The 25805-nt window shown below is 36.6% G+C and overlaps 1 protein-coding gene across 3 annotated transcripts in view; it reads right to left on the reverse strand.

The window, feature by feature from the left end:
- Positions 1-25805, reverse strand: part of LOC589697 (transient receptor potential cation channel subfamily M member 3) — an 82719-nt gene that overhangs the window by 22583 nt on the left and 34331 nt on the right. For all 3 annotated transcript variants that reach the window (XM_030976487.1, XM_030976489.1, XM_030976486.1), the window contains exons 5-7: positions 24333-24546; positions 13555-13679; positions 3183-3354 (exon numbers count right to left, since the gene is read on the reverse strand). In XM_030976487.1, coding sequence (XP_030832347.1) covers positions 3183-3354; positions 13555-13679; positions 24333-24546 — 511 coding nt within the window. The remainder of the gene's footprint in view (positions 1-3182; positions 3355-13554; positions 13680-24332; positions 24547-25805) is intronic.

Consider the following 25805-nt stretch of genomic DNA (forward strand, 5'->3'; position numbering starts at 1 on the left):
CATGAAAAGCACTATTCGGCTTATTGAAAATGACCCCTTAACAAGTATACACATAACATATTATACATTGTAAGAAAATATCAAAAATTATAACAGGATATATACATAAGAAAAACATCATAATGAAGTATTTAAAGGTGATTTTAAGGACTGGTCTTTTCTAGATGCAGGATGTCTACAATACTTGTTATAAGTTTGTATATTACTATATCCACCACCACACAAATCACACGAACTGTGAGAAATATTAAATTACAGTCAAACATTAGCATGGTGGCTAATCAGCTCTCTAACCAACTACGAAATATGAAACAATGTCCATAAACGGAATACACTCTGTACATACAAATATTCATATTATCATATTTGTAAGTCATGCAATGCATTGTGAAAGAAACTATCAAAGCAAATTGTTTCTGAATGGCCGATCAAACAGTAAGTCAGTAAAATTGTGTATTGTGAGTGTGTGGGGTCATCAAATTGACGTAATCTTGATGAAAATTATAAACAATGAAAAGCCCTAAATATAGGTATATGGGTCTCCACTAACATATGTGGGATAGAAATCTGGTGCTTAGTTTTTCAACTGCGTGCATTTCTTGTCATACTGTATTTGAGATAAGAGAGCATTTCATAAGCAATCTTTCTCATTAAACGGGGGGTTGTGACGTCTGCCTGAGATCCAGCTAACAATGGAAGTTACAAACTGATTCAGCCAAGGACGCAGGTTTGAAACTTAGTCACTACTTACAGATGGTGACGTTATAGGTCGGTCCACAGATGTAAATAATCATATATGATTGATAGACGTCTGTAAAAACCCAATTACACACACACACACACACGCTCTAATGATCTTCCACATGGGACTCAAAAGAATGAGAAATATAAAAATTAAAAAAAAAATCATCATTTTTCATCATTGTTTTTCGACCCTCTCAACCTTCAATTCAATTGGCATCACGTATTCTAAGTGCTATCACACGATAATAGTGTGTGTGTTTGTGTGGCACATACATACATTGTACACTGTACATCATTGAAAGGATGTGCCTTATATGGACGTGATGGGACGTGATGGGACGTGATTCAGCGCTCCTAAATTTTATTGTCGCCTAGGTAACATTTCCCTCCAGACTGTACCCAGGTTATAAAGCGGAAAATGCTTTAAAGACCGTCAATACTACTGTGCCAGAAGCGATTTGACCACACCGCGAGGTCACTGACAGGTGGCTATCTCATAACTCAGCTCTCAACTATCATAAGAAAAAGAGGATCATGGGGGATCAACAGGCACTGATTGGGGAAGTTTTCTATATAGAGGGAGCAAGTAGCTACAAGTAGGACAGTGGGGCTTTAAAGAACTCTGGTCCAATGTGATACCTGATATAACAAGATAGTTTTGCTGGTCCCAGCTCTTTACATTCTTATTTTTATTTGATTGATTGTTTTCTTATAACCAATATAACAAGGTAATTTTCATGGTCCCTATGTCCTCATCATAACAACTTTCCACCTTACCATAAATAGGAAATTGTCATTTGTCCTCCAATAAAAAAAGAAAAACAGCCTGCTCAGTCATTAAAATTGAGAAAAGTGATACTTTTATTTTGTGTACAGAAACAAATGGGAGAGAAGTCCTTATAATACATCATAGTGTATCAGATTTCCATTACAGTATCGCAGGTGTGAAATTGCCAAGTTTCTTGTTTCATGGCTTTTCGAACTTTCACAGCTCTGATTTTTATGATTTTCCTGTTTTTTCATCCAAAGCACAGGAAACGTGCTCCCATGTTCGGATTAGTAACCAGGAGCTGACAATCATCTTTTTTCAGGCATCACAGCCTATTGTCTAGCACTATTCCTACAGGGGATGTTTTTTTTCCCCGGCATGTTGACTGCTGATTTTCTCACATCTATCGACTTAGTACAGAAACTGAGAGACTTTTATTACCTTAGAGACTTCGGTAAAAAGCACCGTTTTTACTATTATTATTGAACCATCCAGTTCCTGGAAACCATGGGTTACAGACCTTTTAGCTGACCTGCTTACCTTTGGAGTTCAAAAACTGTATTATTTTGTCCCAAAAGTTGTATTTTTAAAAAACAAACATGGATCAATGCCTCTGAATACAGTTCCTACATACAGGAACAAATTTTTGTATGGATCATTGGTTGAATATGCATGATTTCGTCATGACTGGTGTGTTCGATGAACGAATGAACATCCCCAAATTGCCCATGTCAGATGCTCGTACGTTACTTTACAGGACAGAATGGGCATTTTGACATTGAAAATGGCACACACACATACAAAATACAAAAGAAAAATAAAACAAAATAAAAAATTGTACTATCGTATTTTCTTCTAAAAATCATACAAAAAACGATTAAATTTTACTGGTTGGCAGGTCTGTGTTAGCTCTTTCTTTCAAAGAAAATTCAAAATGAGACCCTATCATTTCATTGAAATTTGCACAGCAAACATATTTTCTATCAATTGAAATTAGAAAAAATTGTGTTCTTTGACCCTGACAATACCATCTAGAAAGGCACGTTACAATCTTTAAGTTGTGGCTGTAGATATTTTCAAATCATAGAACTTACTGGTATTGACATGTTGCATACACCTGTAGACACATGTACGTACTGGGCCCCATCTGGTAAAGAGTTATGATTGATTTGGATCAATCGTAACCCTTTATGAGAGGGGGCCCAGGTCTCACTTTTGTCTGACAAGCATCTGGCACTCATACTGATCTATATCTATTAAGGGACATCAAATACTGTTCTTTGACTTAGAGGACACAGACTATACCATCAATCTGAATCAGTGGAAACTGGGGGGGGGGGGGGGGGTGATTCACATAGGTCCAAAGTTGAACTTATTTCTAAGTTGTTTTTAAGAATTATGGAAAGCCGTTAGCAACTATAAAATTATTTTTAAAGACATAAAATGTTGATTCAAATCATTCATATTTTCTATCATCAAGAAGATTTCATGTTCTTGATGTGGAATTTATAAAAAAATCTAAAATACTTGATTTTTCGCTTTTGAATATATTTTAATTTGAGGCTACAAATGGCTTTTTCTATAATTTTTAAATCCAACTTAGAGTTAAATTCGACTTAGGATCTTTGTGAAACACCCCCCTGTACTTGTAGATGGCATCTCAACTTACTGGCACTGACATTCTGCATGGATAGGTACTTCTCAAACTTGCGTCTGACCAGCATCTCACAGCCATACTGGTCAACGGTCCCATTGTCCACCAGAAGGAAGTGGGTGTGATGGCTGTTGAGCTTGAAGCCTTTGCTGACCGGACAGGCAACAGAATGGTATGGACGGACAGTCTGCAGGATGGAAGGACAGAATGGTCAATTCAATTCACGTCGATTCCAGACTCAGCTGCAAGAGCAGAGGTCCATATAGCATATTGACATGTAGATATAAACACTGAACAATAATAAGAGGGGTACATATTATTAAAACTGATATATTTCAAGAGATAGATCCTAAAGGCCAACAGAAACATTGTTACCCAGAGCAAGTGGATGTGAAGGGTACTGGCCATTGCTGACCGGGCAGGGAACAGAGTGATATGGATGGGCAGTTTACATTACAGAAGGACAGAGAGGTGTTGTGGTCGAGTGGATATGTCACCGGACTGTGGATCACAAGGTCCGCGGTTCAAGTCCCGCCGCAGCACAATTGTCCTTTGGCAAGTCGAGATTGATCTACATTTGCCACTCTCCACCCAGGTGTTACATGGGTACCCGGTAGGATGCGAAAGCTAATGTGCTTAGATTAGCAAGTGTTCGCTTGTAAAAATGACGCCTGGCTGAAATGCTCCCCAGGGAGTGGAGAATATGCATACATTGTGTGCGGGTAAGCCTGAATCCGATGACCCGGGTAATGATGTATATCTGTAAAGCACTATGATAGGGCCTGCAGTCCTAAAAAGTGCTTTATAAGAACTAGCTATTATTATTATTATCATAATGGTCAATGATGCCATCATACAATGGTAGAAAGATGGAGTGATGGTTATTGAACTTGAAACCCTTGCTGACTGTACAGGTAGTAACCAAACATTATATAATATTTGGAGAGGACAGAACAGTCTGCACAGGACTGATCAACAAAAGTACAACCCTTATAAGAAAGAACCATGGTAACCATGTTGTTGTTTTTCCAATTTCCAGCCACCATGGTAACCATGGTATCAAACGAAGACAATTAATGATAATTTCATTGTTTGATACCATGGTTACCATGGTGGATGGTAATTTGGGACAAAAAAACATGGTTACCATGGTTCTGTTTTATAAGGGAAGAGATAAGATTTATCGGCGATCATACATCATCACGGTCAACAGTAGCATTGACCAGCAGAGCAAGTGGTTGTGATGGGTACTGAGTGTGAAATTCTTGTTGACCAGACAGGCTACAAAATGGACATACATATACATATATACATACAACCTACAGGACAGGACAAAGAGCTTAACAGGGTATGCATCATAGATCATACCTCATTATATTAAAGTAGAGCAGATGTCATGAAATATGGATATCAATTTTTTCAAAACAACATCTAACCATTACCGGCCTGAGGTCAGACATTGTAATCCCCATTTACAGCTAAGTCTTCTGCGTCAGACACTGAGTCATGAAGTAATCTCGACTTACAGTAACTATAACAGTTGCCCCTTCCACGCAACAAGGTGAAACATTTCTATACCAATCTATTACCTGAAATAAAAAGTATTGTCTGTAGAACACAAATGGTTTAACATTCATTTGCCAAATACAATGCAGTAATTTTAAGCACCTTGTCACCTTTAATCGACTTAATCTGAGGCAAACATATTATTCTTCACTTTCTATCTTCATTAAAAGATCCTTTATGGCTTAACAAATAAATGTATTATTATCATTATCAATCATTTTACTTGAAATTGGTACTCTTAACTACCTACAGAAGATTGATTTTATTTGACGCTTTCCAAATCGGCAATCATTCTTTTTGAGTGACACTACTATCATGGTTATGGATTATCTTTTATAATAATAATATTAATGTTCAATTCTTATATAGCGCATAAAACATAACTGTCTTTGATCAGGCAACTAGATATTGGGGCTTTATAAATTCATGGATTGGATTGGATTCATGCACTGCGATGCGAGAGAGAGAGAAAGAGAGAGAGAGGAAAAGGAAAAACATGAAAATAATGAACTTTCACCATTTATCAGTTACAATTACCAAATCAATTACAACATTTACATGTTTACTTTATGATTTAAGACTGGCATGATCGAAACAAATAAGTTTTTAAATCGGATTTAAACTGATGTAGTGAAGGACAACATTTTAGAGACTCTGGGAGATTGTTCCATATATAGTTCTGGTATGGCATACTGAAAAGCATGGTGCCCATATATTTTGGTAGATGTAACTATAAGGGCGTGAATTAATGTTTTAAAGATGGACGAAGATTGCGAGATGGCTTGAAATACTATTTTGCAAATACATGATTGGAGCATCAGAGTGTTTACATTTATGTGCAATCGCGACTTTAAAAACGATTTCTTACAGGTAGCCATGCAATGTAAGTCATGCAAGACAGGAGTAATGTGATCTTGTTTACGTTTGTTAGGACGTCCGCGCTCCACATATGACACATGATTGCATGACACTTGCTCAGCTAGCGACAATTGCTATGCCGTAACTTCCTACACTAACCAAGGTTCTCCACAGTGCAATTTTGTTTAGGGTTGAGCGGCCTATATTCTTGTTTTTGTTTATGTTCTATTTTGTTTTTGATGTTGTTGATTTTTTTGATTATTCATATATCATTTTGTATGATTTTTTAACTAATTTAACTGTTTATGTGACTCTTTCTCATTTCATGGTGGCTGTCCAGACCAACCCACTAGGGTTTTTATACAGCAGCCAAATTCCTATTCTTTACCGGCCGTGTCAATATTTTAATATTTTGTTAACTGCAACCGAAATATAATAACTGTGTATAAGTAGTACTTGTATTATATTTACTGCATGTTGATGTTACTGTTTTTATTATGAAATTATGGAATTGAATAAATGCTGAATACATGTAACTCCAACCCTGGACTCAACACTAAACGTGACGTAATCCTAACCCTGTATATATATAAATATATATAACCCCACTCCTAACCTAAAACCTAATTGCAACCCTAACCCTATACTTTTGACAACATAAATCGAAGGGCAATTGTTACCTGAGCAAATGTGCGAGCACCAATAAATGCATATATATTCATAACAATTCTTCTATTCAAAAAGTGATCATATTGTCAAATGAAGAAGAAAAAAAAAAGATAATCACAGCATGTTACTGCTAAAACACAGACACATCAAGCCAGATTTCTTAGACACATTGAGTGGTTTGAGACTTCCTGCCAGTCTGTCGATCTTTAATAGCTTGTTAACGAGTGATGTCCCGAGAGAGTGAGTTGAATGCAAACATCCCCCCATTCACACCGACAACGAATATATATCTTCTTGCTACAAGGAAACTACATGTATAGATCGAGCTACATGGTGTGTAATAACATTTTTTCCAGTCTATACTTCATTTATAAAAACATTGTATAATGAAACATCAGAGAGTAAAAGGGGGTATATATGAGCACATTTTCAAGCAAAAACTCAATAAACAATCAGAGAACATCATCCCTGTGAACTTTATCCCTGGGTAGAACGTATCAATATCATGAGTGTATGCTCATAAGACAACTGGCACTTATCTCTTGAAACTGGTTCCTGTATACAATGTGCCTTATTTGTACTGTCTACATTGCTTTCCTTGTTTCTATGCCCCTTTCACTTAATGATTACTCTTCATATGACGTTCCTTTGAACAAATTTTGTATAAACTTGCTCTAGTGTGAATGCCCTGTACAGTCACTCACTGTCTCCCTATGAATGCCTCCACGTGATCCAAGAGGGGTGCTTCAGGGTGACAAAAAGAAAGACACAGCCAGAAAGTTGATTAGAAGAACAATCATGTTCAAGTCCTCCATCAGGTAAAAAAAAGGGTTTTGTGAAGCAGTAGGATTAGCTCAGCCGTCAACCTTTATCTACAGCCCCCTTCTTAAATTGACAATCGTTTCTTTTTTTAGTGTCACTCATTATTATTATGGTTACTGTTTCTGGGAAACCATAAACCTCGCTTTTTCTCTTTTCATAGTTCATAATTGAAAATCAAATACCAGGACGAAACAAGTATAAACAAGGATTTGTTATTTTAAAGAGACTCTAGTCATGATATTTACAAAAAAATCATTTTAAGTTCTCTTTATAATAAACTATTGAAACTTTATGATATTTCAGTATATGAGAAATAGATTTTTTTTTTTAAAGTCACACTTTATAAACAAGGATTTGTTATTTTAAAGAGACTCTAGTCATGATATTTACAAAAAAATCATTTTAAGTTCTCTTTATAATAAACTAGTGAAACTTTATGATATTTCAGTATATGAGAAATAGATTTTTTTTTTAAAGTCACAGTAAAAGTCAAACTATGCTTGTTTGAGGTTTCTATACAATTAGTGATTTTGATTTAACTTTGAAGCATTTTAAAGTTCTAAAACTGATCGGTGATCGAGGGGTAATTACGCATTTACAAAACTAAACTTTTGATTATTCACTCGGTTGGTGAGTCAAATAAACCACAAATTTCAAGATAAAAACGCACAACTTTGATACCTGAATCATGCCTGCCTGTGCATGCAGTGACTAAGTAAGTCCACCCTAATTAGCACTCAATTATAACACCGTAAATCAATAAGACCGTCCTCAGGCCAAGGCCCATGTGTGATAGTAGGTCTACCCTCATCAGCTCGAGATTGCCAAATAACCTGCTATTTTAATTATCCCGATCGCAAATTATCCAGTTAATTTGCGTCTTCATCAGCCCACAGTTGCAATTAGCGGGATATTTGGTTGAGATAATCATCCCAAGATACCTTGGGCTAGTTTGTAAAATATCCCACCATTTGTCTGGTGTGTCTTCACCAGCCCGAAGACTCGCACTATGGGTGAAAGCTGAGCAAAATATCTCAAGCTAATTTCTCAAGCTTGAGTTTTGAGTTTCGAGGTCCGGTATCGAGCTGATGAAAACGCGATTTGTAACTTCGGGCTGATTTCCCAAATCAGAAATAGCGGGCTAAATTGGCAATCTCGAGCTGATGAGGACATACCTAGTATGACTTGTAATAGTAAGACACACATGATAGCCCGGCCATGATGCAATGATGAACAGCTGTGTCTGTTTATAGGCCTTTAAAGATTCATCTTGATATGGGAACCACCTCTAGTACCACTTTCATACTTCCGTTTAATACATACATATGGAGAGAAAACCCGGTTGGGACTTAGGCTATGCTTGTCTACCTCTATCTTAAAGAGTAATGCTGAATTGGAAAACTAGTAATACCGCCATGATATGCATTTCTTTCAGATATTCCCTTTATAAATACAAACTTTTCTTTTAAGGATATAATGAGCCTCTTCCTCCCCCCATCCCTCCCCCCCCCCACCACCCCAAAAATAGAATTGGTAGGAATCGGTTATTATGGCTATGCCAACTAAATTAAACTATTTAATTTGAATCAATGATTAATAATCAGGACCGGGTTCAGTACCCTTCTGGAGTCAGTCCATCTGCACATTAGTATAAAGGTGAATAGATAAAGCTAACCTTTCCTGGAGGCAAGGTCTATAAACTCCACTTCCTCTCTCTCAGCACGTCCCCTGGCGCTGCTTTTAATACTTGCGTTAATCAACCCTTAATTAAGATATAATTAGTTTTATCTATTGTCTCTTCATTTGTTGTGCATATATATCCGGTCACTTTGCTACTAACAAAATGCAAAGAAATCTGTCGGAACAACATCAGATGATCAGTTCTTCAACCTTTCATTTGCTCCAGGCCTTATTTCTTCCGATACGTGGACAAAGTTAGGATTAGTAATTAACAGGTAACATTTGTTTCAGGGTTATAGTATGGTTAGTGCCGCCTGACCAGGGGGGTGTTTCATGAAGCTGTTCGTAAAGTTACGCATGACTTTACGAACGACTTGTATATGAGAAGCCAAATAGGATGCTCAATCATTATTGATTATTATTTATTAAGTTGAACTGTGCAGATGCAGATTAACATTCTTATTATAACAACCATTTTTAATGCAAAGTATATGTTTTGTCATAATTTATTTGAGGTTATTGGAAATATCAGAAAAAACTTTGGGCATCCTATCTGGCACTTCATATACAAGTCATTCGTAAAGTTATGCGTAACTTTACAAACTCTTTATGAAACACCCCCCTGTTGTCAGAACAATCAATTTCCTACAGAGAACATATTAAAGCAAATATAAAAAAAGTCTCACTGGTCATGAACTAAGCACTTTTATATAAGGTCTGTACTTCTGCGCATTTTCTTAAACAGAGCGAAACAGACCAAAGTGAATAGGATAGAAGTGGGGTCTGTAAAACTTCCACGTCAAATATGACGTAATTTCTAAATGAGTGGAAAGGATGTGGGTAAAGGGAAAGCATGACAAGTCACAGAAGACAGCAAACACATCAGGAAAAATAAAGAGACATAGAGAGGAAGACACAGAGAGATCAAAGAGAAGGAGACAGAGAGAGCAATCACGAGAGGAGAGATTAGTGCGCAAGCTTTCTGAGTCAGAACGACCACATTTTTCTTTGATATTAATAAATCTATTTTAATATGAAAGGACAGACGGCGTAGAGAGTAGTGTCAAAGGATGTTGGGATTGGCGTAGAAGAAACAACTGGTCTCCCTAAGAAATCCACCTCATGCCTAAACAACATTGATGGCTTCATGAAATGATCTTTAGGAGCGCTCCAGTCTGTCACTGTTTTATTTAATTGAGGATTTCCTTTCCGTGAGCTCTCACCTATCAACAAACAACAAATATATCATTGAAATTTCGCTCCAAAATCAGCCAGAAATGTCGAAGATGGTGCAAGACTCATTAAATTGAGAATGCTAACAAGCTACTCTTTGCGTGAGGCCTGTTCCGTGTACTCACGCACAGGACGGCTGACTCCCCTGACATAGATTTGTCAAGATAACGTGACACTTGTTGGGGTTACATAAGGGAAATTTTTAAAAGTCCTTCATGTTTAATTACATTCAGTAGAGCTAGGAAATGATAAGGCCGCTCCTTCCGTATACTCTCTTTAGACTGAATACAGATTAAAATGTCAGCAAAGTATCCGAATATTAGTGAACAAGATTGTGTCCTTGTCGACAAATGAACTTGAAGTTTCAAGCAAACCTCTGGCCCCTATACTTCTTATCATCACATCACTCTTTTAATTATGTTCTTTTTCATTTCATATTTCAGAGCCTTCTTATCCTGCTCCATCTCCACAGTATGCTACAATATCTCCTCCCCCACCGTTTTATTATCTGATGAGGGCAGAACAGCACTAACTCGTATAATTTTACACAAACTCAACGCCCTTCTGGCTTTTGAATACACAATTTTAAGTGCTCTTGGCTGACGGCTAAGTTATATTTACAATGCTCTCTGTTCATGAAATGTGCATCGACAAATCAAAATTCACCAGGAATGAACAATTCAACATTACATTCCCTGATACACACCTTAAAGTTAAATTATTATTCATACCTGGCCATATTGAGTTTTGATTTTTTTTGCTTCATTTTTTTGTGGGGAAAATTGGTTTGTCCTGGTTTATGTTACTTGAGCATTGTGTGTGGGTCCACCTTCCATTCTTAAAAAAACACAAAAGACTTCAAACTTAAAAGGGGTATGAATAATTTTGTTGTTAACTGTATGTGTCCTTAACTCCAGTCTCAAAGTGGCAGACTTTAGGAACCACAACTGACCCATGACCCCTTCCTCGCCCTGGAAACCCTACAATTGGTGAGAACGAAATCATGACTTATAATCCCAACCAATTGCCCAACATTAGGCCCCAAAACTGAAGTACAAACAAAATAATTCATTTTTACAGTTAATTGTTAATAGAGTCCTTATGAATCACCTTTTGACCCCAAGGAACCTATCAAACACTCAGTTTTATAAAATATACAAAGATCCTTTGCTTGGCACTAGTTTAGGACCAAGATTGCCCTTTTGGACGAAGCTCAAAAGTTGTTTGTCAATTAGGATTCTTTTTCTTTCTTTCTCTCTCTCTTTGGCACCTGGGTCAGCTTACCTGTCATTCTCAATTTCAAGCAATCAGTGAGCAATCGATTCATTCTAAAACAATAGGATTCAAGTACACGACAATACCAGCATCGCGAGTGGGAATTACAAAAAATGACAATTACGCTGGTCTTGCGAGGAGCGGAGGGCCTCTGAGTTGGCATGTGTTTTGCGGACGGACGGGTTAAGGAACGACGACCGACCGGCATCTACTTCATGAAGGCTAAACCGGGTGTTATGGAGATGGTACATGTGTCATAGGCTACATCATGATGAGGCTTTAGCCCAGGCAGCTGTCGTACGATGAAGTACAGTTATCGTATGCTGCAGAGTGACTAATGGAAGTTAAAAGTCTGTTCCTAGCAGGCATATAGGTCAAAATACCCGATTTTGATTCGGTCGGGCAAGAAACGTTGGTGGAAATCAGGGATAATGATAAGGACTCGTGCAAGTCTTGGGTGATTACAGAGATGGACGGTGATCAGTGAGAGTTGGACTGTCTGTGACAACTCAAGTACTTATTGGAAAATTGCAACGTAATAGACATAGCAGACAGGACACAGTCACTTTGGAAGAGTTCTTTTTATTTCTTATTTTCTTATTTTTTTTTTTTTTGGTTTGGGGGGGGGGGGGGGGGGGAGGGGGATTTGAAGTATATGTGTAAAGGAATGCAAGTCTAATGTTACTGGAAATGACCATGGTAACAAGGGAAATCACGTAAAGTGCGACCCTGGAGTACTTTCATTTCATCTTCGGAGAGCTTGAACTTTGAAGGACCTTAACTCATACTGTTACATATAAGTTTATAGAAGTTAATAGAAGTTAATAGAAGTTTAATCGAAGTTAATAGAAGTTTAATAGAAGTTAATAGAAGTTTAATAGAAGTTAATAAAAGTTAATGGAAGTTAATAGAAGTTTAATAGAAGTTAATAGAAGTTGATAGAAGTTAATGAAAGTTTAATCGAAGTTAATAGAAGTTTAATAGAAGTTAATAGAAGTTTAATAGAAGTCTAATAGAAGTTAATAGAAGTTTAATCGAAGTTAATAGAAGTTTAATAGAAGTTAATAGAAGTTTAATCAAAGTTAATAGAAGTTTAATCGAAGTTAATAGAAGTTTAATAGAAGTTAATAGAAGTTAATAGAAGTTAATAGAAGTTTAATCGCAGTTAATAGAAGTTTAATAGAAGTTAATAGAAGTTAATGGAAGTTAATAGAAGTTAATAGAAGTTTAATTGAAGTTAATAGAAGTTTAATAGAAGTTAATAGAAGTTAATGGAAGTTAATAGAAGTTTAATAGAAGTTAATAGAAGTTAATGGAAGTTAATAAAAGTTTAATAGAAGTTTAATAGAAGTTAATAGAAGTTAATGGAAGTTAATAGAAGTTAATAGAAGTTAATGGAAGTTAATGGAAGTTTAATAGAAGTTTAATAGAAGTTTAATAGAAGTTAATAGAAGTTAATGGAAGTTAATGGAAGTTAATAGAAGTTTAATAACACCATTCTGGCTCTTAGGAGACAGTATAATCTGCAACTATATACTCTCTTTCTCTCCTTAGATTTTGAAGAGTATTATCCTATAATGTTTTAATATTTTAAACATACTAATCATCATCATAATCACATATTCAAGTCAGCATTTTCTGTCTTACGAGGGGTTACTGACTTTCGCGCCATGATGACACTCCCTTCCTCAAATTTGATCATTTCTGTAATTAAATCTCTTTGTAACATCCCTCTGAAAATCATATCGCTTGACAATGGATGATCTTGTGGACCCCTTTGACAACAAAATCGTGTTGGAAAGCTCATCCACCCCATTTGATGGAAATGATAAATAAATAAACTAAAAACATATGTAAAATCAGAATACATGCCTTTCTTAAGCATCCCTTTGAAATCAAGATTTTACAACATTATTCAATACAATTCAATTCAATTCAATAAGAAGATTCTTATGTACATATGCAAATTCAAAAAATTGTGGATTGCAGATGTGATCACAAATTAAAAGATTGAAAACAGCAAATAAAAGGTAGGAAGAGTATGTGAACAAGAAAAAAGAAATCAAGTATCATTAGTACAATTAAACACTTAAAACTGGCACAAGATGCACACAAGAATTGTTTATAAAGAAAAATTGTATAATGAATGGGTGTATTTTTGCAGTTGGAAGAATGAGGTTTTAGAGAGAAAAACATGGTTTGTCATATTCTCAATACTTGTAATACTCCTGTTTTTCTGTGGTTTGAAGGGGGAAAGCTTTGGTTTCAAATTTAAGAGACTTACATCTTGACCAATGAGACTCTCTCTGCTGTTGAGTACCCCCCAGGGTGCGATACCAATGGTCACTACACGGCCGCGCATCTTGACCGAGTGGTTGTTGAGAGCGTTGCCCACAGTCATGGTCACTCCTGTAACAGTAAAAAAAAATATATAGAGAAAAGGAGAGAGGGAAAAGGAAAAAAGGAGAGAAAGAGGGAGAGGGAAAGAGGGAGAGGAAGAAGAGAAAGAGATTAACATTTTCGATATCCAATCTTTATACATACCTGCCAACCACCCCGATTTAGGCGGAGTTCCTCCGCAGTTTTCATACCAACTCCGAATTCCGAATGCATGCCTCAAAACTCCGATTTTTAAATTTTTTTTTTTTTTTTTTTTTTTTTTTTTTTTTAGAGTGTAATGCACTTGGAGAGTATATAACTATTATGTTTGTATTTCGAAATGTAAAGCGCCTTGAGCATGTTCATGTAAAGGCACTCAATAAATACCAATATGTATGTATGTATGTATAAGACTAAAGCATAACACAGCACTGATAACCAGATCACGCCAACATCCGCGCTCGCGCTCATAGAAGATATACACAGCGCAGCCCGAACGTGATCGTTGGTTCCCCCCCCCCAATCTACGGGCTACTACCCCAATCCTTCGGTGGTTCGCGACCTCGTAGTCCATCCAGAAAAATTTACTCCTAATTTCTCTTGTCTCAGGTTGGCAGGTATGTTTATATAATATTGGATGGCTTTGAGTGTGATACAAGAATAAATTGCTCAAGCTATGACAATATTGACGAGTCTAAGACGAGTCTAATATTGTCTTAGCGAGAGCAATATATTCTTGTATCATACGAAAACAAAGCCATACAATATTATTATTATTATCTATATTAGTCTGACTAGCGAAATAACAAAGTTTGAATAACCTTGGTAAATATGGCTTTGTTTTTTTCGTGTCATATGAATAGTTGAAAATCTTGGATAACTGAGCGAAAACAATATTGGTCAGTCATCCGGGTACTGCGCTAAAGATATTGAATATACCGGTACTGATTTATTGTACCACTTGAAAGCCTTATATAGATAATAATCTCTAATATCATCATCCTATCGAAGATCGCCACTAATGAAGTCAAATATATTTTGTTTTGCTGTTTATTTGTTTGTTTGGGGTGGGTGGGTTCAAAGAAACTACCTCTTCCCGCAAACAAGGGTTTATGGCTAATTTAGCAGAGGAATCAGCGATACTGCGTTCTTTGTTGAGGAGCTATTATTTATCAAACAGAAAATGGCATCATATAAATTCTTGGAATCATTATGAATTCTCTGATATTATCATTCAATTGAAGATCGCTACTAATGAGCTAGAGCTATGTGCAGCCTCTTTGGTACTTCCAAGCAATTATCTCTACTCCCAAAAGCAAGGGTTTATAGCTTATTGACAGGAGCAATCGACCATATAATGAAGTTGATATTGGATGACAAGAAACAGTCTATACCACTGGGAAACAGAGTTCTCTGACCCCCCCCCCCCCCCCTCCATTTAGACTACCAAATTTGAAATAGACTCATTTAGAATGCATAGCATGGTGTTCTTCATGCTATAACGTAGCAAGGATTAATACAGCGTACATCCCCTATTTGAAGATACATGTAGAAAGGTGTTTACTCGGTGTAAATTGATATGAATTAACACCCTTCTGCATGGCTCCAAATAGACGACAAGAGATTGCCATCAAGATGTTATTGAACAGATAACATAGAATCTCATTAATACACATAAAGAGAGCCTAGCCGAAAGTGACAGAAATAGTCAATGTAAGAGGAAATTAGAGGTATAGGGAATAACTACAACTAACAACAAAAAGAAGACCAAATTTACATGAAAAGAGAAAAGAAGTGAATGAAATGACATTATATGAAAAGTAATTTGTTTATATTGATAAGATCTGATCTAATTTGTTTTGATTTGACTCATTTTATTTTATTTTATTTTAATGATTTATTATTTCTAGTATTCATCAACATGCATACTGTACACCACCTGTGGTCAGGACTACTTTAAAATCAATATTCTCCACAAATCATAGCGGAGGCTTTCATTAACTCAAATAATTACATGCCATTTTCTTACAATATTAAAAGATTAGCGGAATGATGTCCTTTTTGATAGGCTTCACCACATGTGGCAATCGAAGGCCACAAAATAAACATCTCAGAACTGCTGCGGAAGCTGGCTGCCTGGGCAAGACCAGAATTACAATTACTTGTTTTTCACCAATTATGATTAGTAAGAAAAAACAATGCAGGATATATGTGTCATATGGGGCTTTGTCCACAAAGGCTGTTATTATAGCAAACAATATAAGATACATGAAGGAAATAGAGTGACACATAAAGGAATTTAGATTTCATTTTAGATTAAGAAGGAAAGTCTGTTCTTTTATCTGGTTTCATCTGATTTTTTAATTCCCCTAGTTTGTGACCTTTTTATATTTTCATTTTCCTAAAGGTATACAGCAAATATTTTGTGAAAATTTATCCTTTCCCTCCCTCCAAAAAATAAATAAAGAAGTTTGTTTGCTTTATGTACTGTTACCTATAATGACCTGTAATATAAGATACAATATTTAAAGCGAAGTCCTGGATATTGAAGTGTGCACACTAAGACTAAAACTAAAACGAAACCTTACGTAGTATTGTTGGAGAGTTGGGGTTAGTCTTCATACTCCAGACTTAGTCTAACATAATTTCATTGAATAGTAAAAGTTCACTTTGTCTGAAAGCCAGGCTACACATACTGCATGAATCTATTATGCAATTCAGCCCAGCACAAAATTTCTTTTGAGGTGTAGTTAATGAACGCAAATTGTGTGTGCTGTGGTTTTCAAATCAAACATGGTTTTAAAAAATCATGGGTGTGTACAACAGCAATAACTAACTTTGAAAAGGAATAATTATGGTTGCAGCAACTCGCGCGAATGATCCATTTTACTCACAAAAACTGCACGAAGCCCTTTCCGTAGAATGCACTTTTTTCTATTCAATGTAATATATTCTACACCCACATACTTGTATATAAACATCTTTCTACATACACATTATAGGCCTGCTACACCTTGTAATGAAACTGAGTTAATAATACAGATACATGTATGAATGTATTTTTTAATATTTTTTAATATTTATTGAAGTGTACGAATCACCCAAACCTGTTTTGCTCTAAAGGGGTTCCATGTCGTTGTTTACTGTATTCAAAATATGAGCTTCAAATATCACTTCAACAAAGTTACAAATGCAATTTAAATATATTCTGAGTGAACAGTAAAACATCTTGTTGAGTAGATAATGCACGCATAAGCACTCACATAGAATAGCCCTATACAGAGGGTTTTAGTTATCCTTTTACTTTCTTCATACTCCTCACCCTGTTACCTATATTAGTATGCCAGGCAAAGTTTTGGGGTTGATTTTATACATTCTAGTTTTGCTTTTTTTAAAACAAATTTCCAGGTGACTGGCTTTATTTACCGGCATTCAAAATATAAAACTTTGATTTAAACAAAGAGAGCATGATCAAGAAGATTTAAGATCTATTCACCTAGGGAAATTTTCTATAGTATAATGAAAATTCAAATTTAAACATGTGATATAAGAAATAGAATTAAATTAGGTGGGGTATCAAAAAATAAGCAAATATAAAGTTGTTGTCCAGGTTTTGGGGAATGGAGGGGCATGTTTGAAGAATTTGTTGATTTTAATTGGAGTATTTAAAAACTTGTACATATGTACATGTAAATCTGTAGAGAGACATAAAGAAAAAATGATTCAACATACGTTTAAACTAGTTTGGATTCAACGTGATACCCAATATACTTAAAATAATCAGGCATCTTTCAATGTATAAATTACTATTGAGATTTATTACAAATGTAACGTATGTTTTGTATACATTTTACATTGTATTCGTTATTATGTATTGTATTTTGTTGGAAATGACAAAATAAAAATTAAATGAAATGAACTGAATAGTTTTTCATGAATTAATTTTGTCCATACTAATGCATGCATCCATGCATGATGGACATGTGGTGTACAAAAGAAAAGCATGCATGCATGCTGCATTACCCTGTTTGCATGCATATTGAAATAATTGAATCTATTCGCCTCACTTGCGGTCAAATTGATACAGGCATGTCAAATTGGCTTTTTTTTTCATTAAGGAGTACAAGACTCGATCCGCCTGTTTGATGAAGTTAATTTTCAAGCACTTTTGCTTTTTCATGCATCTATGGTATTTTAAACATGTCATGGCACTTTAGAGATATGCATGCCAGCATTATACGTGCGTATGTCTGCACTCCTATGTAATGCTCTTTCTTTGTTGCAAACAAATTGGAACTGAAATGCTCAAGTACCTCATCCTTAATTGCTCACTAGAAATAAATGTAAGGCCTGTTTTCATCAGCTAGAGTTTGCCAAGGAACCTGCTTTTTAAACTATCCCAATCACAAATTAACCAATTAATTTGTATCTTCATCAGCCAGTATAGTTGCAATTAGCGGGATATTTGGTTGAGAAAACATTCCAAGAAATCTTGGTCTTGTTTCCAAAATATCCCGCTATTTGGGAAATAGCGGGCTAATTTGCTAGTTTGTGATGAACGTATCGGTCTGGTGAGGACACAATATTGAGCTTTGGGATAATATCCAGAGTCTGAAAAGCAGGTTATCTTGCAAACTGGCACTGATGAGGACAGGCCTGTAAAAGACAACTCACAGCATGTCACCAATTGTGGTTTGGCACATCTATTTTATGTCCTATAAATACACCTGATTTATTTCAAAAGCCAAAAAAAAAGGAACTGTCTGCAGAACAGGTGCTCATTTTGTTAAAATACCAAAGGTTGTTCGACTCCAGATAAGGAAACGTGATCTATATTTAAATTAGTAATATGTTGTCTTTTTTACATTTTTTGTGTAATCAATTTTCTTATTCTCTATTCACGTTTCAATTTTCATGTTGCAATGATTCATTTACTTTGTAAATTCATGAACCTGTTTCGAGCTTTAAATGAAATGATAAACCATTTTAATAGATCATCTGGTGCCTCGATCACACCCACATTACTAAATATTGTGAAGTTCTGAACCCAAATTGACATCAAACATGTCTTTTTACTTTATACTTGGTCTGATCTGTGCTCTTGTACAGCTATTAAAGACTCTATCCAATGAAAGTCCACTTTATATCAGTGGAAAGATGAATGAATTACATAGTATACAAATATTGATAATTTTTTTTTTTTTTTTCCTTTTAGTGATTCACAAAAGCAAATTAAAATCTCATTTTCCGCATCCCTCCAAATTATGAGTCAACAGGGGTCAAATTTGCTGTAGTTATGGTGACGATAAAAACATTCCTGCAGAACCCTAAATGAAGCCTCAAACAGGATAAGATCAGTCTGGTTTTTTTAAATAAATACATACACCAGAAATATGTTTTGACTTGGTTTCTAAGGAGAGTAATAGCCAGATCCAGGGTCATCCAGGGTGATCCAGATAAAACCAGATTCCACAAGGGATTTACACATGTAACAGTGACAGGTTTGACTTTTCATTCTACAGGCTTGGAAATCAGCAACAGGTTACTTTTCCTCTTCAACCAAAATATCATTTATGAAATATAAGTCACAAAGTTTGATTGGAAATGCTTCAAAACATGGTTCAGCTTACACCAGAGTGCAGCTAAGAACCTTAAAGCCTTAAAGCAAGCAAGCAAGCAAGCAAGCAAGCAAGCAAGCCACCAGGCCACAAGGGACTTTGTGCTTTGCATACACACGATCATACTTCTTTGAAGTTCTAATTTTACATGTCTGAAATGGTGTTTGTGGACCACCCTGATATGAGCTACAATGTTAAATCTGAGATGAATGGCCCTACGTCTTATCAGTGTCTGTGATATGGTGTAATATTGAAGCCCTAAAAAAGTTGTGCTTCAAAATGATCATGAAGTGCCTCAAAAAAGTAAAAATCTTTGAGTGACCGGTTTTACCATACTCATTTTTCCCAATAGACTGTAGTATCATAAAAACCTTTGGGAAAACAAAAAAATGAAATCATAAATATCTTGATAATTAGACAGGCAATCGGCTTGTAAAAGTCATGGGATTCCTGACTGACCTAAAGGTTATAATATAATTGTAGCATGAGATAAATCCAATATTTTGTTTCAGAATTTGATTCAATGTTACATAGTCACTTTAAGAAAAAAACACAGTTGGAGAAACAAATGAGTGATGAGTGTCCACTCTCATCACAGAACACATGTACGTGAGTGCACAGCTCATTATCTATGGAAGCCTTTTTCAATTTAAATGGCATGGATTTTGTTTCAAGACCTCCATTACTTATGGACCCCACTGTGTATGCTAGGTTACGGCCGGGTAAGTTGTTATTCAAGTAAGGAAATACCTTGCAAGGCCAAAGCTGAAATGTCAAGCCTTAACAAAAACATCAACAACATCATATCTCCTTTTTTTTTTAGATAAAATTGGCAAGCAACAAGCCAAATGAAAAGAGAAAATTATCTTCAAGGTTCATTTTCTCTAAATAAGTCTAATTAACATCAAGACCTTCGGGTTATTGTTATCTAGTTAATAATTTTTTCCCCCAGCATCCATGTGACTCTCTTCAGATTCTACTGTTGTTTTGTATTCACTGTTTTCTTGACTTTGTCCTTGCCAAAAAACAAATCCAAACAGGTTTTTTTAGTGCTGACAATTGCCTAGCAGTGTCACAATTCATCTTCGCTGCTCCAAATCTTCTTCACTGCTCCAAATCTTCTTCAATAAGCTAAAGCCTATTCGGCCTCCACCCCCCCCCCCCATCAACTCTTGTAAAGGTGTCCCAATTTTGTTCTAAATGATCTACAAAGAGTGTAAAACCACATCATTGAAACATTGGCTCCACTAAAGAAGATATTTACTCAGAAAGAAAACCGATTTTGTGCTCCCTCCGTCTGGCCCTTTTGGAGGAATGTAATTCCAAAAGTTGTTCAATTATGGATGATAACCCCTGCCACCCTATCAATTCTTACGTGAGCCTGTATTACGCTTGTAACTTTCAAATCGATGATGCTATATTTATCTCTTGCTGGTGCAAGCTAACGCATGAGCTGTGCTTGGTCATCTCGGACTCATCCTGTCTGTGCTAGTGGCACCACTTTTAATAATGTTTACAGGGGCCATTATGGGCATGTGGTGGGAAATTTGATGCAATAATTCCACAACCGCAGTGCGTGCGATGAAATATGTATGATAAAGATACTTATTGCTTTGCTCGCATAATAGCAATGGAAGCAGTTAGAAACCAGAAAGGTGGAAGTGATGCCTTCAGAATCACAATCTCAAAATCTTGGATATCTTGGAGATCTCTACCATGGATACCATGTACTCTAGGGGGTTAGGAAGACGAGAGAGGGGACATTTTGAGGTTGGGTGCGGCACTTTAAAAGTTCAATTCAAAGTTCAGACTGAAATCGGTAACATAATATCCATCCTTCAAGCATGAAACAGCATGTTTACAGCTTATTTTTCATACCCATTCAAAGCTCTTTTGATTGTGACGTGCGAAGAGAATGGGGTTGAGGAATATTCCATCACGTGTAACTTTGACACATACACCATACCAGAGTCATGTGCAAATACTGCATTTTTAATAATGACATGGCCTAGGGGATGTTTTTGTACCTTGAATTAGACTGTGATGCACGTTCACACAATCAATACGCTCTGTGCCACGTGTAACAAAGCAATATGAACGGATCCCATGATATAGTCTATATTAAACATAGCCATGGTGTGTGGGGAATAGGTTCTCCCAGACCCGTGATACAAACTATCCTGGAAAGTTCTAATTTTAGCTTCCTGGCGACAACCACTGAATACAAATGAGGGGGTTGCAAATGGCTACCCAATTCCCAATGGCTTAGCTTTATTTCACAATATAGTTTATCTCCCAATCCCGTCGACAGCCCAGAAACCGCAAAGAGCTTCGTGTGATTCTACTTCTAAATCTCTTTACATGGATTTTTCTATTATGCTGGGAGAAAAAACCAATACATTAATCAATTTTTGGGGGAAATGCAAAATAGATGATATTCCCTGATTTCAAAAGGTAGGTACACCATTTATGAAAGATTCATAGGAGAGGGAAACCTCAATGAATCTCATTTTCTCTTTTCACATTTTAGTAGTTCAACATCTACCATAGATCTTAACCATTTTTGACAAAGTTGCAAATGTGCAAACTTAAAAAGGAGTGAAACTCTTTCAGATATGAAAACAAAACAGTTTGCTAACAGAAAAATGAAAAGTGTAATGCAGTTTTTTTAATATTCATATGTTTATAAAAACATCTACATCTAATCTAGATACCAGTCTACTCCAAGAGGCAGAATGACATATAATCTAATTGTCCTTTTAAGTGGAATAGTATAATTTATCTCAAAACCTGAATTTGTATATTTGGTGGAGGTTTTATCCTTTCCTATTTCCCCCTTATCCAACCTCCCTCTCTCTCCATCTCATGGTCTCAATAACTCTCTCTCCCTCTCACCTCCATCTTCCTCTCACTACCTCTTCCTCTTACTCCCTCTACCCCCCTCCCCCTCTCCCCCCTCTCCCTCTCTCTCTCTCTCTCTCTCTCTCTTCCTCTCTCTCTCCCCCTTCCTTCCTTTCTTTCACATCTTCTCTTTCCATCCTTCTGACCTCTCTACCAATTTGTTTTTCTCTCACCCTTCCTCCCCACCCCCTCTTTCCTCTCACCCTTCCTCCTCACGCCCTCTTTCCTCCCACCCTTCCTCCTCACGCCCTCTTCCTCTCACCCTTCCTCCCCCTCCCCTCTTTCCTCTAACCCTTCCTCCCCTCCCCTCTTTTCTCTTACCCTTCCTCCCCTCCCCTCTTTTCTCTTACCCTTCCTCCCCTCCCCTCTTTCCTCCCACCCTTCCTCCCCTCCCCTCTTTTCTCCCACCCTTCCTCCCCCTCCCCTCTTTCCTCCCACCCTTCCTCCTCACGCCCTCTTCCTCTCACCCTTCCTCCCCCTCCCCTCTTTCCTCTAACCCTTCCTCCCCTTCCCCTCTTTTCTCTTACCCTTCCTCCCCTCCCCTCTTTCTCTCACCCTTCCTCCCCACCCTTTCTTTAAAATCACCCTTCCTCCCCTTCCCCTTTTTCTCTCACCCTTCCTCCCCCTCCCCTCTTTCTCTCGCCCTTCCTCCCCTCTTTCTCTCGCCCTTCCTCCCCAAGCCCTCTTCCTCTCACCCTTCCTCTTGTCCTGTTGTTTCCATCCTTTATTAGACAAAGTGTAATCACTTCATTCTAATCTCACGGGACATGATCCTTCTACTTCAGAATTCATAACCCGACAGTCGAGAAGAGCATGCTGTAGTGGGTATGGTGTGATATTGCACAGATTTAATCAACTCCTCTCGTTGCTCATATTCCTGATGGTACGTTATTGAATACTAATAATCATTAAATCAAGGCAATTTATGCTGCTCAATCAGAGGTATTCTGTTTACTCTCTCTCTCTGAATCCTGAGCCACATTATAGGAGTTTCCTCATGCCCCTAAAACTTCATTACTGATGGATGGAAGTAATGAATCTTTGATGATTTTCTGAAGAGAATATTCAGTAATTTATGAGGTCTGTTCAGTAAATGATAATACCGTCACTGCCTGATTGGGGAATATCTCCTGATAACTTGGATTCTTTCATAAATAGAATTCACTGATTTTTGGCAACCCTATGCCTAAATCTTCCTGAAGATACAGAAATCAAAATTGAAAATAAATACAATACAAAGATAACCAAATTCATAATGGTACCATCTGTAAAGGATCGTTTACATATGCCGTGGTTTTCAATGAATGGTAATTGGGATGAAAAAAGTAGCTGCATGCAAGTCCTACGTGTTCTCACTATCTTTGTGTTATACATGTAAGATACAAAATTGTGACGTACAGAATGCTTAAAAAAACATGTAGTAAACCGTCTAAAACTGTCAGGATTTACAGTGACATACGTAATTGAGGCCTAAAATAAAAAGATGTTGTATTGCTCTTTAGTTGTCAAAACATGGGTCGGTCGGTCAGAATTTTTCTTTTTCTTCTCTCTCTTTGGGCTGATATTTCTCGGTTTTGAAGCAGAGCTGCCAACCTCCAGAACAGAAAATCAGTAATCACAAGGCTCAAAATCAGTAATTTGGGGTATAAATCAGTAATTTCTTATGCGGCGCTATGAATCTAAAAAAACGACACGCCAACACTGCGCGGACGCATGATTATCTGAAATTTTTGGTGATTTTACTCACACAAAGATGTTAAGTATTGAATTTCAGGTCATCACAACACAGTTTATCATGAAAAATGGCTCCTATTCACAGCACTCGCTACGATAAATCATATTTAATTCAAAAAAAAAAAAAAAAAAAAAAAAAAAAAAAAAAAAATCTTTTTTTTTTTTTATTTTTTTAAAATCCGTAATTTGAGACAACATTCCGTAATGGTCGTTAATTTCCGTACCAATTACGGAAAATCCGTACTAGTTGGCAGCTCTGTTGAAGGCTTTACAAAAAAAAATTCTCTAAAAAACACTAAAAGCCGACCGCAGATTTCAAGATATTCGAGTCGGTGGTAAAGGGCAATGAAACATCTTTTTTTTAGGCCTGAGGCTTAACACAAGTCAAAGAATATAATCCCACAGTTCCTGGAGCTGTTCCTGTTCTTACCTGTGTTGGTGCCACCGGTCATGATCCAGGCCCCCGTGGTCCTGGCTGCCTTGCTCAGACCCTTGCAGAGGACCCTCTTGAGCTTGGGTTGCATGGCAAAGTCCTGGAGACCACCTCGCATGGAGATGAGAAGGTTGGGCAGACCAAGGTTCCAGTGCCTCTTCAGGAGGTGCAGGATGAGCTCGGGGTTGGTGTCATCTGCAAGCCGGATGTACTGTGAGATAAGGGTGTAAAAAGAAAAAGCAATTAAATTTTGTTCATGCATGCTCTTTTTGGATTTTTGTATTGAAAAATCAAAATTTCCTGGAGATGTCTCAGGTACGTTACAAAGTTGGTTCAGGTGTGGTGCCATCTGCAAATCGGATGTACTGGCAGGAGACAGAAATTGTGAGATAACAGTGTTAAAAAAATGCAATTAAAGCCTGGCTGTACTAGTTTGGCCTGAGGGGATTAGACCTCCCTGCAAGGTCACTGACAGGTGGTTATCTCATCAATTCAGCTCTCAATTAACATACTGTAAGAGAAAAGGGGAATCATGGGGCACCAACAGGCACCGATTAGGCATTGTTTGCTGGTAGCTATAAGTAGTGCAGAGGGGCTTTAAATTTTGTTCATGCATGCTCTTTTTCAGATTTTTTTATTGGGAAATTAAAATTTCCTGCAGATGTCTCAGTTATGTTACAGGTTTTTACCATATTTCTTTTATTCCTCCACACCCTTTTTTTTCTTTCCGCTGCTAATTTGCTAGCTTCGCCCATGTATGTTTTTTTTTTTTTTTTTTTTTTTTTTTTTTACTGTTGGCACAAATTTGGCAACAAATGTAGATTATCAACTTTTAACAAATTTCAGAAGAAAACACATTCATGTGCTATTATCTGGCCCCTTTTTACTTTTACCAACCAATATTTTCTCTTCTTGTGTATGTAAACACATTGTATGAAATGTATTACTGTATTGCTGTTGGTAAACAAATCAAATCAGAATATACATGTATTAATCTTGAGTTAAAGAAATGGAGTTGCACTTAAATAACTGGTTTTAATCAATTCTTTGCTCTTTGTTATTTGCTCAGTACTCAGTTGTATCACCTTTTCAACAAAAATGATGACAGTTATGACATTTATGACAGTTATTTCTAGTATTATTCAGCCAGTCCAGTTTAATATGAATTGTGAAATTTCATATTATTGCCAGAACTGTAGATAACATTTAAGCATACCATGACATGGAATAGCAGCATACAACATTTCTTTTTCTTTTTCAAAAAGCATAAATGTTTTACAATGAGAACCTAAAGGTCACTTCTGAGCTCCAAAATATCTCTGACAAATCCTGTTTTTATTCATGACATTCATCATGATTTCAATTGTATACTTCGCATTGCATCAAAGCAAAATACAATTACCTTAGGAGCACTGTATACTTGGATTATGTATAAGAAATAGGCATGTTGGTAGCAAGGGCAGATGACTG

This window comes from Strongylocentrotus purpuratus, unplaced genomic scaffold (assembly GCF_000002235.5).
Source record: "Strongylocentrotus purpuratus isolate Spur 01 unplaced genomic scaffold, Spur_5.0 spur5_scaffold_9, whole genome shotgun sequence".
Lineage (NCBI taxonomy): Eukaryota > Metazoa > Echinodermata > Echinoidea > Camarodonta > Strongylocentrotidae > Strongylocentrotus > Strongylocentrotus purpuratus.